General features: G+C 37.9%; 1 protein-coding gene across 2 annotated transcripts in view; it reads right to left on the bottom strand.

Moving 5' to 3' along the window:
• CHCHD3 (coiled-coil-helix-coiled-coil-helix domain containing 3) overlaps nucleotides 1-15,543 on the bottom strand; it is a 163,863-nt gene that overhangs the window by 98,828 nt on the left and 49,492 nt on the right. For both annotated transcript variants that reach the window (XM_074869682.1, XM_074869683.1), the window contains exon 4: nucleotides 9,177-9,321. In XM_074869682.1, the coding sequence (XP_074725783.1) occupies nucleotides 9,177-9,321 (145 nt within the window). The remainder of the gene's footprint in view (nucleotides 1-9,176; nucleotides 9,322-15,543) is intronic.

Here is a 15,543-nt window from a genome sequence, read left to right as displayed (position 1 = left end):
TGGGGCAGGTGTACATGCTCTGAAGGCCTAGAAATAATCAAAAGGAGTCTGGACAGGAATATGTATATACAAGCATTGCGCTCCAAGTTTCAAGAGAACGTTATTTAAAACATTCTTTTCACGGTATCTTGAGGGCAGAAACAGGACTTCCCTCTGGAAGAAGGGAAGGTATATGTAAAAAGGATTAATATGCTTACTTTTTGCCCATGCATGACAAGGAATGATGATATTCATTTGAAAAGATAGCATGGCAATTTTGTTAGCCATTCAATAAAAAGGGAGTAGCAAGAACAAATTGGTTAATGAATGAGGGAGGAGAGAGGAGAGTATTATGCAGTGAATCTATAAAAATGAACTCAATTTGAATTCAACCAAAAGAACAAATTGATGGAGCAGCAGGCTTTGTAAAGCACTAGATCTTCATCTGGATGCTGAGATAATACAGTGATTAATTCTGCTTCTGTCAAAAATCTTGGGGTTTGCTATATAAGAATTAAAAAAAGAGTATGCTTTTAAATGCTGTTTGACTATCAAAATTCATTCCTCTCACCATTCAAAAAGAAATTTTCAAGAGAAAAACGCTCAATCTATGTACCTTACTTGCCTTCAAAATCTTCTATTTTTACTGTGTTTTTCCTATCTGTCAAACGTTGACATAGAGGAAAAAAAAAACCTAATTAACAACTCCATATAAAAATTTTTTTGGAAAAGTGTCTATAACATGTTGCCAAGTGAAAAACTGAAGGAAGGAGAAAATTATTTGTATCGTTCCATTGAAAAATATTTTAAATGTCAGAATGGATGTTGTAAAGGGATACAGGCAAGCAACTCTTTACAATGGAAAGAGATACAGGCAAGCAACTTCTTATTCCAGTTCACAGGCACAGTTTCTATTACTAGTTCACAGTAATACAATTTCAGAGATGAAATAAAACATTTGCTTAACAGTTCACATGACAGAGACTGTACTGGGATTACAGCCTACAGCACAGAGTATCACCCATAGGCTATTTTAAATTATTTTTAGTGTTTAACTGTATCAAGGGGAGGGGGAAATTGTTCACTCTTATTCATTTTAGACATGCAAATGGTTCTTTACCATTTCTTTAAGACACAGATATTTGTCCAGATAAGAAAACCATCCATGATTTGCAAATATCTGGTAGGAAGTCCCGTTTCTTGCATTGCTGGAAAAAAACATTATGAATCCCTATTTGCATAGCAACAGCTTTTTTTCATACAGTAGAGTTTCACATCATCTATTTAACATCCCAGAAAAGACAGAAAGCCATATTCCTATCCCAAACACCTTACTGCTGCAGTAGAAATGCCAGAAAGAGAGGGAGAAAGAGTCAGTGAGAGAAGAAATGTCTGCCAGGAGAGACATAAGCCGTATCCGTGATACTATGTTTATTCAAACAAAGATGAGCACGTACAGTGCAATGGAGTTTAATATTTTCAAAATGTAAATGACTTCCTCATTGCATCCTGGCTTGCTTCTCTAAAGAGCAACCAAACTCCTCTCCCCCAAAACAAAACCAAACAAGAAAAGATAGATCACATCCTCTATATTCAAAATAACTTCTTCATCCATTCTTGTTTTTATCCTGTCTTCTACAACAGGAACAACCAAAATCAGATTACTTTTGCTCATATCACAAGAGTACTAACGCAAAAAGACTATTTGCTGCCCCAAACCTGCTATTTCTAAACCATAAGATCAGCAGCGCATGGCAGAAAAGAACCATGTACGTAAACCTAAACAAAATCTTATGAGTAAACCTCCAAAAATCTCGACTTTCAAAGAGATTTCAAGAAAAATTTCTACTTTTGAAATTATAAAACTGAAGAACAAGAGACAAAACAACTGCCACTAGATTTAATTTTGTACCACGTGGTTTCCAAACCTTACGTCTAATTTTCAAATATGAGCCTTTAATATTTTTACTATCATAAATTGTGAATTATAGTCACCAATCGTAACTGTACTTTTCAGAAAGAGCTTGGTCCTCCCTACAGTAAGCAATCATGTTTTGCCTCAGGCTATGTAGTTTACCTCAAATTATTTCAGAATCATCTAAAAAGATTCATTTTTCTATTAAAATGATGAATGAGCTAAATGAGGTATGTAATAAATACTGCAGGTTTGTAAACAGACTTCTTTTCTCTTGAGAACTAATGCCTTAACTCATTTAGTAATTCTTCCCCCTGGTATTTTCTAGTGAAGTCATCCTTAAAATATGGTTAACACGGGACTGTTTGGAAAGAGCAGGAAGGGTCAGAATATAATCTGCTTATGGAAAACAGGAGACCTCATCTTGACAAAGCTAATGAATTGAGGACAGGAAAAATAAATGCAACACTACAGCAAAGGTCATTGCATAGCACACGTACGTAGTGCCTCGGACCAGCCACCCAAGGATGATAGGGAAAACATCTAAACTGTTCAGACACCAAAGAGTGAAATGCTCCATTTTAACACTATGTATTCAATTATGACAATAGGTCAAATTCACTCCTAACATAACTCAACACGCTTCAGCTCTAATGTATCGAGGAATGTATTTTGTCTATTGATTTCAGTGCTCAGAAAAGCAAAAGAAGAATTATACATCTCAAATAAGATTTTGCTAGGAAAAAATAGCCAATAATCTGACTACCACATTCACCTAAGGTGCAAAAAGTGCTTTTTAATATAAGGATACTTCCACCCAATTGATTTTTTTCTGAACACAGAATTTATTAATAGACCTACTTGTGTAGAAAATAATTTACAAAACAAAAAAATATCTCAGCAACAACAGATTTTATTCTCTAACAGGTACTTCAGTGAAAGCCTGGAACAATACATGGGGAAGTGTATGTAATTATATTAGTATGGATACAGATTTCTAATGATAGCAATGATCAAATTTTAATGTTATAGTTACAGCAAATGAACAGAACAGTATTTCTGTGCCTCTTCAAAGGGAAATGAGACTTTAATGTCACTGGCAGCTCAATAAAACCATTTTCTAACACACAGGGTCTTAATGACAGCTCGTTTCAGTCCAGACAGTGAAGCAAATACGTTAACAGTAAACTCCAGGTCATTATAAGGAGATGGAAATACAACAGGTCCTCTGCACTTTGGATAACTATTGATTTTTTTTGCTCCATATTCTCTTCGTCTCACCCTGACTCATATAATGACTCAAATGATAGAACATCAATAAGCTATTTATGGCAAAGCTACCACATTTAAAGCCACTCAACAAGGCTATGCCCAACTCAACTATCCACGATTTTCAGATGTGCAGCAAAGATCTCCAATAACAAATACTGCAACGGAGGAGAGGTCTGCTGCCTATGTGAGTAAAACATAACACAAATATTCTTGGAGTGTTCACAAGCATGGGGCCTTCAACTCCACCAGTCTTTGCTAAAGATGACCACACCAATACCAAAATTCGTTATGACTAAACTGAAATAAAAGACTTAATTTATCACAAAGTCCTCCTTCAAGAAGAATGGGCAGAAAAGATGTCATATACATGCTAAGGGCACAGAAGAAAGAAATATTTATCAGCTGCACTGCTACAGCAGTTCTCAAGTACGACTTCAAGCACACAGCGTACTTTGTCCTTTGGTGAAAACACTCAGAGATACTTTGCAAATATCATGTCTCAAAACCCTCTAAGTAGAGCTAAAGGTACAAAACCACTCTCTTTGGTGGCAAGGCCAGTTCAAGAAGTTTTCATTTTCTTCCCCCAACAACTTGCCCTCCACAGACAGTTTGCAATTCCTTCAACTGAGCTATTTTTGTACACAAGCTATAAAGCAGATTGTGGGCATGTCTGCATTTAAAAAAGGCCTGCAGGATGGATTTGCAATGCATTTGCTTCAGCCCACATCGTTTGCACTGGCACAACAGAAAAGGAGGTGAACTGCAGTGCAGAGCTGGAAACGGGTAGGAAAAGAGGTAAAGAAATGCTTCATCAGCAAAGCATCCCTTAGACCTAACACTGATGTACATCTGACCCTTCAAAATAAGTTAGTTAAGATCACTTGCCAGACAGGAGAGAGAAAAAGAAGAAAAAAAAAAAACTTTTCCCAGGTCAGTTTGTTTCAGCATCAAATATGAGCCCCACTGCAATGGAGACAGCAGGATCACACAACCAGAGATGGGCGAGAACCCAGAGGAGATGCAAGACCTCACCAGCTCTTCAGCACACTGAGTCTCACTGAAATTGCTTTTTAAAGACTAGACCCAAATGCTGCAGGATAAGGAAAGTTAGACTATGTCTGAAATATTCCTCCAAGTCAGCGACATCTGAAGGCATTACTAAGGGAATCAACAGCAGCTGGATTCACTTCTGCTGAATTAAGCATCAACAGCAGATCAAACCTTCACATTGACTCCACAAGGAATTTCTAGGGTCTTGGTCAGGGTCTGGAAATTCCACTCTGAATTGTTATTTCTACCTTGGTTGGTATAAGCATCAGAATTACTGGTGTGTAAACCTCTGGATCTCCCCCAAAATTGCTTCTGAAGAACCTGACATCCCATCAGCCACTTTCCAGTCCACTCGTACTGAGGGAGCTTTCCCTAACAGCTTACACAGCACATAAGTAGTTCAGCTATCATCAGCTCATCTATCATCTCCGAGTTTCTTTCAGAGATTTTATGAATATCACCCAGGCTTGAAGAGCTGTTATTGGTAAAACTGTCGATTCCCCTTAAATGTTTTCTACTGAAACTTCAGATCAGAGACCTTGTTTGAGGAGACCTCTGCAAAGAAAAGTTTTGGCATGGGAACTTTCAAAAGTTCCTCCACTCTGAAGAGAGAAAAATTAATTCACGGTGTTTTGCTGCTACGGCCTCACCTCTTCTGCACGCTGCTCGTACTCCCCGACCTGCTCCTGAGGCTGCAGTCTTTGGGAGGATCCTCATTCCACGGTGAGGGGGTGTGAGTGTGCATACAGGCATGTGTGTCTGTGTGCGAGTGTTACATTTTATACCTTTTGTTAATTCTTCTTTAAATTGCTTTTTGTCATAATTTATGAGGTTTGGGGAGGGGTGGGGGGGGTGGGGTGGGTGGGTGTGTTTTTTTAAGATTTAGCCTAACAAGTGCCACAATCCTCATTCTGCTCACTTAAAAATATTTTTAGATATTTTTAAGGATACCCTCCTTCTTTACCTTACCTTGCTGTCCAAGCTCTGATGACTTCTTTTAGGTTTCTTTTTTTGAGAAGTGGAATGCTTTCACTTAAAGAGACAAATGACATCTTTCTGCAGTTGTTCTCACCTGCAAAGCTTTTGCTCATTTAGCTATTCGGTTTAGCTTCATTTTATTCACCTTTTCCATTTATATGAAGAGTTAATGCTAACTTCTGGGGTGCGAACACTTAAAAATTTTTTCTTTCTGAATCTATAAGTAGCAGCTGGTGTTAAAATTATTTAAGAATGGGAAATATTACCTCAGTCTAACAATTTTATGTCTATTTATTAAACTGAACTAGCAGCCTCTATAAAGAAAAAATACAAATTAAAATTCTTCCTTTCTAACCATAATTTCTTTTCCTGTGCACTACGTAAACAATTTTGCAGCAGCCAAGTTCTTAATTTTGTAGATAATGCTACTGACATTTCAGAAACACCCTTTCTTCTCCAAAACCAACCTGGCAGATCAAATCTGGGCTACAAAAAATATAAACCTACCATAGCAGTTTACTAGAACATGGAACTACACATCAGTATACGTCCCAGTGTCACAGATTTTATAAATTCAGCTTGGATACAGGAAACAAATAAACAGCTAGCATAAGCAATGAAGCCAAGGGAATAAAAACTGACTCGTTACAGGAAAATAAAGGAGGCAACTTAAAACTTGCAAGTAAGGTGAGAATAGTCAAAGTTTTAATTTAGACCCCTTTTAAGGAAACAAACTCACAAAACTTACTTGCTAATTGTTATCTTACTTCAAAGAATGAACTAACTAGAGTGGAAATAACAAATTTGAAGTAGTAATAGCAAATATGCACAGCAATTTTCACCGAAGGACCACAAGATATTTTAAAATTTCACAGATCAAAACAGTGAGATGATCAAAACCAAGATGACTACCAGGATACGTAAGTCGCTAGCAGAGCTCAGATATCTTGCTTCTCTTCTGATGTGCAAAATCTATGCCCTGACATGCCTGCGCTTCCACAAAAGCACATTTTTGGTAGTGAAGTGCTACGGTTTTGACAACAGGCCCAAGCTGGAGTTGACCTATAGATGAATCCTGTATAGTTTATAACTGATAACCATTGTGCTAGTAGGTATTGTGCTGGGTTATAACAAACCAGCCATGCTGCTGTAAAAAGTGCTAAAGCGCTGAAGTACTGAGGCCTGAAGAACAGGCCCCGAGCTGAAGCTGCTAACTTAGCATGTGATCATTAGCAAAATATGTGTGCTCATTAATGAAAGATGTAACTTAGATAACATATACTCATTACTGAAGATGAATGTAATGAAAACATGTTTATCCTGAATATATTTTTATCCTTCTTTGTGTAAGGGCAAGTTAACAAGGCCATGGAGCCAGCTGTCCAGCCTTGGGACCAGACGTGTGGCCTTGTTCTGAAAAGAACGTGGTCAAAATTGGATAAGCAGGGAAACTCCCTTGGCTTCCTCCTTGAGCCTTGGCCAAGCTCTGGGGGAATCTAACTGGAGAGTGAAGCCAGATGTTCACCGCACCACAGTCAGGTGGACATATTTATTCAATACTATATAAACCTGGACCCTCTTGCAGCGACTCTGGCTGCCTCAGCTACGCGTGGACACACCGCGTGGGACTTCCCACTCCCCGGGAAAGGCTCAACAAATCCTCGCTGTAACCGGGGCTGCCCAGCGCCTGCGGGGCTGGGTGATGGGAACGGGTGCAAGTGGGGATGGATCTTCCTTAATCACTGTTCTCTCTCTCATGTAGTAATGATTTGATGCATTACCCTGTATTTTCCTATTTGTTTAAGTGCACTATTCTGCCTTTTCTTACTGCATGTTTTCTGTATTACTCTGTTACATCATTTAGTTATCCCCAGTAAAATACACCTACTCTTTTCACTCTTGTGTCTGAGTTTAATTAGTATCCTTAATCAGCAAAACAGATAGTTGGCTCTAAAATGCCACACGGCGATGCTGTCACCACGGAAAAGCAGCAAGTCATGCTGTCCTCCACATGGGGGACTGCTTGTAGGATTTTAAGGTGTTCCCTTCACTTCATTAGCACCATTTCATAGAATCATAGAATCATTCAGGTTGGAAAAGACCCTTGGGATCATCGAGTCCAACCATCAGCCCTACCCTACAAAGTTCTCCCCTACACCACATCCCCCAACAGCTCATCCAAACGACCCTTAAACACATCCAGGATGGTGACTCCATGTCCTCCCTGGGCAGCCTATTCCACTGTCTGACCACTCTTTCTGTGAAAAATTTTTTCCTAATGTCCAGTCTGAACCTCCCCTGTTGGAGATGGAGGTTTTTTGTATGTTCTTCTTCCAACCCAACATGCAGCTACACCACACACCTCGGAACACCGCTCACGGGGATGATATATTTCAAAATTAGTTAACAGCAATTCTCAATTGCTTCACATAGGCAGTGCTAACTTAAATATCCTAGAGTAAGTAAAAATTAACAATAAAGTTGACATAAAGGCTAAATAAACCAGTTTGATATGCGTAGTAAGAAATCTCCCAGGCACTGGACTGATGAGAAAGGCATCATGTGCTTCTCAAAAGCACAGTGCTAACTACAGTAGTAAAGTGAAAGATGCAAAACTCCTGGTAATTATGCAAATAATATTCCCCATTATAAATCTTGAGCTCCTCATTAGGTTGTGGCCACAAAACCCTTATCTCTCCTGCACAATATTAAGAATCCAAGGATTTAAGGCTGTACCTTAGTCACAATTCTTGTCCATTTTCCTTTGTTCCCATATTTTAAAATGACTAGATATTAAAATTTGTATACCATACTGTAATTATTCTTCAATAATAACATTACCATAGAGGTGAAATAGTACTGGGAAATGTCTGCAAAAGATATTAATACTCAGGTGTACTTAGGTGAAATTTGGTTTGGTTTTAAATTGCAATTTGGAAAAATAACATGGGCAATAGATCTTTACTTACACAGCACAGATAAAGCTATTGCTTATTGAAGTGATTGGTTTACTATGCTATCAACCAATAAACCTCAGAAAGCTTTGATTTTATTTCAGATACAAAGGGCCAAACAAATATTTATATAGTTGCTGACATAATCTCATTTGTTTTCACAGGAATGCTCATGTAAGTATTTTAAACCTTTTTCTTGAAAATATCGATTTGTTTACTATTTATATTCAAGTATTTTAATTAAAACAAAAAAAGGCATATTCATACCTCAGAGAATAATGATTATTGTTACAAAGAAGAGTCAATGCAGACTCAATATAGCAAGCAACCACTATATATAAGAAGTTATAAATCTGCCAGACATTTGAAATGGACTGAAATATATAGTGTCAGTTTTCAGAGGAAAACAGCCAGCCATATTTTACAATTTCCTTGTCAGGAAGTTTTTATACATCATTCTAAAGAAATATGATTCTTTGATATAGGATTTTTCACTAAGCTGGTTCCAAGGTTTGAGACAATCATCAAAAGTTAAGACTTCTTGTTATTGTTTTCTAGCACATACGAGACTTCAAAAACGATACGTTTTCAATTTTTATTGTTAGCCAGATTTCTAGCCCAGAAAAATTACGGACTTCCTTGAAATATGAAGTGATTATTTTTCTAGAAAGTTCTCTTGTATTCTGTAATTTCTTAACACAGAATAACCGAATTTATTAAATAGACCTAGACTATCATATTATTCTTCCACCCCCTGAAAAAGAGACATCTAATTTTATCTACACACACAAGAAGACATATTGTATTTGCAGCCTTCACAAAGGTTAGGCTCCTTCTAATCAGCTATATTTAAGATGGGGATATTTGACAAAAAAAGAAATCAAATAAAATTACATACTATTAACTTGTCATAAAGAAAGAACAAGTAACAAGAAGAAATCTTTCCTCTTCTACCAATAGTTTGAAACAAGCCTGAAGACATGGTTGCTCAAAAAATCTGAGACTTCTACAAAAGTTTCTGAACTTACAAAACGCCGTGCCTTTTGACGCTCCTCTTCTGTCGCAGCTCTCTCTCGAAGAATGGCTCGAGTCAAATGTTCATTTGAAGAAATCCTTTCTCGCTCCAGAATTTTGCCAAACTCATCACGTACATACATTTGTTCTTGTTTCAATCTACAGAAGGTGGAGGGAAATTGAGATTGAGGGTATATTTTCCAAAAGTAGTTTAAAAGGACATAGGCACAGCCACCTTAAAAGCAGCCACTGCAATGCATTATTATTGGCTTCTTAAGACACACCTAAATACAAATATTAGCTAAACATTTCAGAAGTTTATTCCAGATTGAAGTGTCAAAATCAGAACACACAAAAGCTACAAGCCTTACTATCACTATTCATTAAATCATATAAAATACAACTATTTCAAGAGCTTTATGAAAATATATTTAAGTAACAAGAATATGCATGCAGCTCTGTTGGTTGGTTAGTTTTGTTCTGGTTTTAAGAAGCCTTTTTTCCAGGAAAATCCTCCTCCCTACCAGCCGGTGGGCACCCAATTTCCAGCTAAAAGCTCTACTCTTTTCCGCAATGGAATAGTGCTTTCCTAACTCTGGACACACCATAAACCCAAATACTGCATCGATTTTCCAAGCTGCAAAAACATCAAACAACCATAATAAACCTTTCCCAGCAATCTGAGAGGACGAGATGAAAAACCTATTGAACTTGTTGCAACGGTGTTAATAAAGGCAACTCCAGTCCCAGAAAATACTCAACGTTTATGTGTCACAAACCATAAATATATTTGAAATCTTCGCTACAGTACTTGATAGAAGCACACCGTATCTAATTTTCATGGAAATACACAGATATAAATTGTTTAGTTAATAAAACTTATCTGTTGCATGCATGTTGTGACACTGAACACAGAGTCAGCATTAGGGAACTCAGAATAGTAATGGCAGTATGAAACACCAGTTTTCAAATAGATTTTTGAAAGAGTGATGGAGAGGAAGCTTAAGTATTCTCAGTGCATTTAGATGTTGTCAAGGGAGCTTCAGCGAACAAATCATAATGAGTAGGGTCACTTTGTAAAAGGTAGTAGCATTACAGTACATTAGATTCTTCCCCAGGGAAAATATTTAAGTGAGGTGGGGAGGAAAAAAGACAATTACAAGATGTATTACTTCTGTGCTCAGACACAACCCTCTGAAACGCAGCAACCAACTGGGAATCTTTATAAAAAGTTTATTAAGCAGCATCTTCAATTACTCCAGCAAAAAAGTCAGATTATGCAGACATGGACCAAATTCCATTAAGTGATTTCCCAAGGTCCCCCAAATTATTCCAACAGCATTGATATAACAAATCCTTCACACAATCAATGGTTCAGTCAAAACACTCTGGTTGTCTTTTCCAGTGGAGAAATCATGTTTTGTCTAAAAAGAAAAAAAAAGTGTCAAAATAGAAGTCTCAGCAGCTTTTTCTTGTGAGAGACAGCAGTGAAAGCGTTTAGCATTTCCTGAGACTGAAGTAAGCTCCTTCCTCATCCTTTCTGGATTTTACTTCCCACAAGTGGTTTTCCCCTAAAAATGTCTCTTCTTTATGCATACTGGACCTAGCAGAGTAATTAAAGGATATGAAATCAGACAGTATCTGAAAAAAGCTGCCAGAGGTTTCCACATTACAAACTCTCCAAAAATAAAAAAAACCCCAACACTTAGATGTTTACATCTACTTCTTGACAAATTATTCCCGTATTTGACTCAAACTCAGTTAAGTCTTCTCAAGTCTTCTTCTTCTTGCCCCTGGAATTACAAACCTTCGTGAGATCTCCTCTCAACCTCTCTTGCAAAAAGAAGAAAGACAGTTTTCCTAACACTTAAAAATAATGGGCTCCTAATGTCAAGATAAACCCTTTGATGGCTTAACCTGACTGCTGTTACATTCAGCTTCCCTGCTAAGTACACTACAGAGGGACAGGATGTTCTTTTCTACTTTTGCCAAAACTCCACATGTCCTTTGCTGCAAACTTGCTATGAGACCATGACCCAGAATCTCGTCTACATTCCCAAGTCATCTGACTCCTCACTCTACGGTGAGCCGTTAAAAAGCTTCTCATCAGAAGCTCTGACATCCCACAGAATTAGCAGACAATAACACAGCTGTGGGTACGGCCACACCAGTGACAGAAGGGCCGGCTATATAATGCTGGTTTCCCACAAGCAGAAAAGTCAGGGCAAGACTTGCTATTTCGACTTTAACCAGCCCATTTAAAATTAGTTCAGGTATCTCAGTACTATCTTGTAGCCATTCCAGTTCTGAATATCTTCTTGGACATGATCAGCTGTATCCTACCACAGCAAGAGCACAAAGGATTGGGATAGGACACCCAAAACTGGCACCTATACAGTCCTCACCAAAGTTGTATTACCCTACACCTGATCCTATAAATTACTGGCTTCCAAGTACACCATGTGATAAAAATCCCTGAAAAAGGATTCTGGGCCATCCTTTGTTGGCAATCGCATCTCACTGTTGTTGCCAAACTCATCCTGCAAGGAGCTTCCATTACAACGGAGTAACTCATAGGAGTGCAGGAAAAGTCCCTGACTTCCAGCCCACACCTTTAGTAACAATGCATTCTATATTTTTAACAAATTACTATCGGCACACCTCCTTTTGCCACACTCCACGTGTAAAATGATATTACTAAACAGACAAGTGATGTGTTCTTTCCTAATATATGAAGATGAAAAGCAATAGTTAATACGAGCTTGCTCACTGACATCAATAATGATGTGAAATATTTACATCAAAAATGGAAAGACTTTATCTCTGTTGTTCATAACAGTTCATCCAAATTCACTTTTCTTACTTACAGACAGCTGCTCTTCTTTAAAGTGGGATTTCTTGATGTCTTAAAAAATGCACTTATACTGGCATAAAAATCAGCATAAATACACAAACACAAAATTGTAAGCATTTACTGGGTCAGCAGGTAGTTAACGGTTTTGCAGCTAAGCAGTAATTCCTTGCATAAATTGATCAACTTAATCCAAAACAACCACCAATACAAAAAAATAACCCCACCCCTAAACCACCGCCACCACCACAACCCCCCTCTCAAAAAAACTCCCAAACCTTACCACTGTCCCTGTTCCACCTGCAAGGCCATGGCAGAAGTTCACCTGCTGGAGATTTAGGAAGGTTCTTGTAATCTCCAAACTCAAATGATACTTGCCCTATTAAACACATTCACTTCAGGGACAAAGATCATTTTAAGGTAACAGCCTTGTCTGCTGGTTCATCTTAAGTTTTTCATGCAAACAAAATCCACTTTTTCAGGCTTTTCTAAGAGATGCTGTTTCCCTGATCAACTCATCAGCTCTTCCCTGCAGCTGCTGCAGAACTACGTGCCCCCTTTCCAGAGGATTTCACTTTGGTGATTAACTAATACTTCCCAGGTTTTTTTATTCCCCAAAATTTTTGTTAGTTTGTTAGCAGAAGTACGTTGCACTTTCATACCACCTATCAGTTCGTAGGAGTCAGTCATTTATTTCCTCACATGTGACATCTTAACCTTTCTTTTGCAACAGTATCACTAAATCTTGTACCACATACATCTTTCAGAAATAAAAATATTAAAATCAGTTTTAAGGCTGCTTTCTGAGAAATCCCATTACTAACCACCTTCCAGACTCCATTTGTCATTCACAATAAATCTCCACCTTCTCCAGTTTAACCAGTAATTTTCTAAAGATGCCAAATATTTTAGCAGCCATTGAAAGATCAGGCCTACTGTGTTTTGATGTTTTAAAGCAGCTATATTGTTATGCGGGGAAATCAAATTATTTATTCGCTGCTGCTACTTCCCTTTAGTAAATGTGTATTCTGTCTCTTGTTTTCCATTCCCTTCTATGTCAGTAACAGATCTTCTCATCAAGATTTGCCACTCACTTTACTTCAATAGTCCCAGAGCTGTCTGGATTGCCTTCTACTCCCCCAAAAACATCCTTCCTTGGTAAGTGAAAAAACAAACCAACAAAAACACATCTATTTTTAAACATACTGGAGTAAAGAAAATGAAAACTTCCACTTGACTTTTAGCAATTGGCTTCTTGGCTTCCTTTGGCTCCACGACTTTTGGCATAAAGCTTTCTTTGCTGGTCCATATGTCTGCATATCCATCTTGTGGACCTTTGGATCAGCTGCAATCCTTTCTGAAGACAGCTATTCAACCAGCAACAACTGGAGCTCTCTCCTACATGACTTTTCTTCATGTTTGGCTCTGAAATACTAGGGAGTTTTCACAGCTTTGTCTTTTCAGTTCTTTGATTTTGTCTTTGAATTTCCAACTCTCCCCTACATTCCTCCTCCTCTCCTCTACATGATGAGTTTATCAGCTCTTCATTTCAATTGGCTTGACTAGATGCCTCCTTTCATCAAGACATACTTGCTGATGTCACAAAGCAATTCTGCAATTTATGTGCTCATCTCCAGAAGCAAAAGCTTGCTCCCTCATTAGAGGCTAGCCTCAAGCCAAAGTAGTTCCCTGCATTACTGGGTCTATAAGCCCAGAGAAGCTGTGGCTGCCCCCTCCCTGGAAGGGTTCAAGGCTGGACAGGGCTTTGGGCAACGTGGGCTAGTGGAAGGTGTCCCTGCCCAGGGCAGGGGGGTTGGACTAGATGGTTTTTAAGGCCCCTTCCAACCCAAACTAACACATGATTCTATAAGCTCAAAGGCTTGGCAATTGTGTATCCAGCTTTGCCAGTGTGTTTAAGGAGTAGTTTTATTAAACTTCTAGATCAAGACATTCAGGCCACTTCAGTCAAAGAAAGCTGTACAGCAAACATTTCACTGATATTTTTTTTTTTTTCTTCCTTGCATGGCACTCTACCATGAAAAAAATTTATACTCTTTCATGATCATATTTTATACAATTTAGGCCAAAAAGGTACTTGGTTTATGTTCTTCATCCAAGACTGCCTTGCCCATAGCAGTACCTTAAAGCAAAAATTTAAAGTCTTTCCTATTTACTCTAATCCTCCTTCCTGGGATCAGGAATGTATCTCATCATACCTACAGAATAAAATATAACTAATTAACTTCCTGAAACACCCACTAAACTTTTGCATTTAGGGCAACTTTTATTCACAAAAAAAGTCCTAAATACCCATCTCAACTGATTTAAATTCACCAGAGTTTTAACAAAATAAGTAGGATTTTGAAGTAATTTTCATTTATTTGAGTTGCATAATTGGGTGGCTTGTAGGAGCTTAATGAAACAAACACAAGGCAGATACGTGCTGATCTCAAGCACTTGCTTGCATCAACTTACAGTAGTTTTCTTCCTTGACATTACAAATTCATTTTACTGGTATTCAGCGTGTAGTGCTGCTGAATAAAGGCAAACATCAGCTAAATCTACAGTAATAAATTATATTATTATCTAGCCAAAAGTAAAAAAATAGCTAGATGCACATTTGCAATTTATAAGGAGTTAAACAGCGCAACTTGTCAGTACAGTCCACTATTCCAAGAATTCCACATAAACAGACCACTTAAAATGACATTTTTAATTACAACAAATATAAAGGCTCAATATAATGGTTCTCACGTTTAAGCACAAAACTCTAGTTAACAGACAAAAGACATTATGTGTTACACTGATCATTTATACAGAAGGAAAGAAACAAAGTGTTTTAAAAAAAAGGTGCTGAAACAGCAGAGAAGGCTGCTGGCTATACATTTTTCTACACAGTTGATAGTTTGAATAGAATACTTCTAGATAATTATGAAATACTGTTTCAAGAAGTGTACAGCTATTTAGTTACAGTAGCTGATTTAATGAAATGCAGGATGCAATGCTATCACTTTTCTATAGTGCTATTTGAAAATACAGATAAAGCATTAACAAGAACCTCTATGTACTAAAGTTTGGATTAACACTTCACAGTATTTCACGCTCTCAACTGTTTTATAGCACACAATCATACACAAAAAGCAACAACTCCTGCCTTTCTACAGCACTGTCTTTTAGGACTTCAACACTCTGAGTTGACGCTATGAAGAAAATTGATGCACTTGTACTTTTTGCAATTTAGTAAACAAACAGCCAATGATTAAGTCGCTTATTACCCCTAAAGCTTCTAGCACTCAAATTCTACATCATAACTTCTTTCAGCCATCCCATAAACGCTTGATGATTGTCTCTTTATTAACTGGAAAGTGCAGTCCACAGCTCTCACAGAATCACGTAATCATTTAGGCTGGAAGGGCCCTGGTGCAATCACCTGGTTCAAACTCCCTGCTCAAGCAGGGTCAGCTAGAGCAAGTTGCCCAGGACCGTGTCCAGTTGGATTTTAATTACCCCACAGACACAGACTTTACCAC

This window comes from Strix uralensis, chromosome 5 (assembly GCF_047716275.1).
Source record: "Strix uralensis isolate ZFMK-TIS-50842 chromosome 5, bStrUra1, whole genome shotgun sequence".
NCBI lineage: Eukaryota > Metazoa > Chordata > Aves > Strigiformes > Strigidae > Strix > Strix uralensis.
This window is presented reverse-complemented; position numbering and strand designations above follow the sequence as displayed.